The sequence below is a fragment of the Setaria viridis genome, chromosome 6 (assembly GCF_005286985.2).
Source record: "Setaria viridis chromosome 6, Setaria_viridis_v4.0, whole genome shotgun sequence".
NCBI lineage: Eukaryota > Viridiplantae > Streptophyta > Magnoliopsida > Poales > Poaceae > Setaria > Setaria viridis.
In genome coordinates, this window is record NC_048268.2 from 30411063 (window position 1) to 30413077 (window position 2015).

Consider the following 2015-nt stretch of genomic DNA (forward strand, 5'->3'; position numbering starts at 1 on the left):
AAGCGCAGGAGTACGTTGACAACCCTACATACTCCCAACACCAGCTGGTCCCAAATTACTCGAGTCCCCACAGCTGTGCTGTGCACTGCAAAGCACCCAGCCCCCTCCTCTCCCCTCCCTCCTGCTCCAATCCATCGCATCCCATTCGCCCCATATCCTGCAATATTCTAGCTAGCCCCTCTCGCCGCAATCACAAACCCATGAGCAACCAAACGCCTCTACCAGCCGCAGCGGCTAGCTTTCCTCGGCTTCTCGCCTTCCTGCTCTTCCTCTCCCCAATCAAACCCTAACCCTACGACTCCTCGATCTCGCTCCCCCGTCGCTCTCCCTCAAGCAAGATTGATCGGCGCAGCCGGCCGCTCGATTTAACAGGATGAGCGGCGGCGAGCGAGATGCGCATGGGATTAACGCCAGCGGCGGCAGCAAGGTGGCCGCGAGCATCGACTCCTTCTCGCAGCTGCCGTTCATCCGCTCGGCGCGCGAGAAGCAGCAGCAGCAGCAGCCGGCGACGACGCCGGGAGGTGGGACGGCGGGTATCCGGCTGTTCGGGTTCGACGTCCCGCCGGACTCCGCCGCCGCCGCCATGGCATCCTTGACTGGCTCGAAAGGAGAGGCCTTTGTCAAGGAAAGCCCCACCGCCGCCGCCGCCGAGACCTCGGCGGGCGCGAGCGGCGAGGGCGGGGGAGGAGGAGGAGGAGGAGGGGGCAGCCGGAAGTTCGAGTGCCACTACTGCTGCCGGAACTTCCCGACGTCGCAGGCGCTGGGCGGGCACCAGAACGCGCACAAGCGGGAGCGGCAGCACGCCAAGCGCGCGCAGTTCCAGACCGCCATGGCCATGCACCACGGCCAGTACTACTACCCGCACCATCACCCGGCCGCCGTCGCGGACCCCGCCCACCTCTACCCCGCCGCCCTCGCCGCGTACCACCACCACCGCTTCGCGGCCGCGCCGCCGCCGCACTACCCGTCGTGGGCGGCCGCCGGCGGCAGGTACTACAGCGGGCCTGGGTCCATCTCGCAGCCGATCAACGGCAGCCCGGTGGCGACGCCGCCGCCGCCCGCGCTCTGGCGGGTCCCCACGGGCGGCGTCGGCGTGGGGATGCCGTTGGCCACGCGACGGCAAGAAGAGGCCACGCCACCACCCCTGGCTGTGCTCGGAGGTGAGGAGCAGGTGGTCGTGGGAGGATCTGGCTCGGCGCCGTTCTCGCCGTCGACCTCCTCGTCGTCATCGTCGGCTTCGCCTCATAAGCGCCCCGCCCCGCCGGAGCGTAAAGAGAATGTGAGTTTGGATCTGAGCTTGTAGTCTCGAGAAATGACCGGTCGATCGATCGGAGACAGACTTATAATTGTTGCGTTTTTACAAAACAAAAACGAGTGCCCTCTTTTTCTGGCCTCCTCTCTCATGCTTGCAATTATCAGTGTAGCTTCAATACCGTTTACGGTGCTCAATCAAGTGATGATGAGCAAAAATGACACATCTCTCCGCAGTTTATATGTGCACCTTTTAAACTGTTCCACTCGTCTTGAGGGTTTTGTTTTTCTGAAATTTCGTATTGAAACTAAGGAGTACTAGAACTGGTGAAAGGAGTAATTTATAAGTTTTGCTCCTGCACTTATAGATGGATTGAACACAAGTTTTGCTGGAATTAATTCTCAGTTCTGCATGCATGCATTCTGCCTTTCTTCTTGAAAGGTTCGAATTAGTATTTGGAAGTACCTCTATCCATTTACATATATTCGGCTATTCGAGTATGCATGTATTAATTCCGAAAATCTAAACTCAATCCCTACCATTTCAAATTTGAAAACCGTGCCTTTTCTTCAGTGTGGATTTCGTTTTTAATCTTATAACCCAAATCCATGGTTCTTTTGCTAAGCCGCGACTCCACAGGAGTACTCGAGAGCATGTGGCTAGCATTCTGAAAACAAGTTTCAAAACACGGAGAATGGTAAATTAAATCTTTAATCATCACTTCCAATAGCTCTGAATAAAGGTAGTCGTATTATCTTGAACT

At 57.2% G+C, this 2015-nt stretch overlaps 1 protein-coding gene across 1 annotated transcript; it reads left to right on the forward strand.

Moving 5' to 3' along the window:
- Positions 1 to 1491, forward strand: LOC117860186 (uncharacterized). The gene has a single exon (XM_034743439.2). It carries the CDS (start codon positions 374 to 376, stop codon positions 1301 to 1303), a length of 930 nt encoding a protein of 309 aa, XP_034599330.1. The 5' UTR covers positions 1 to 373; the 3' UTR covers positions 1304 to 1491.
- The last annotated feature ends 524 nt before the right edge of the window (positions 1492 to 2015 follow it).

Coding starts and splice junctions, on each gene's coding strand:
- LOC117860186 (XM_034743439.2), top strand. CDS start 374: ATGAGCGGCGGCGAGCGAGATGCGCATGGGATTAACGCCAGCGGCGGC.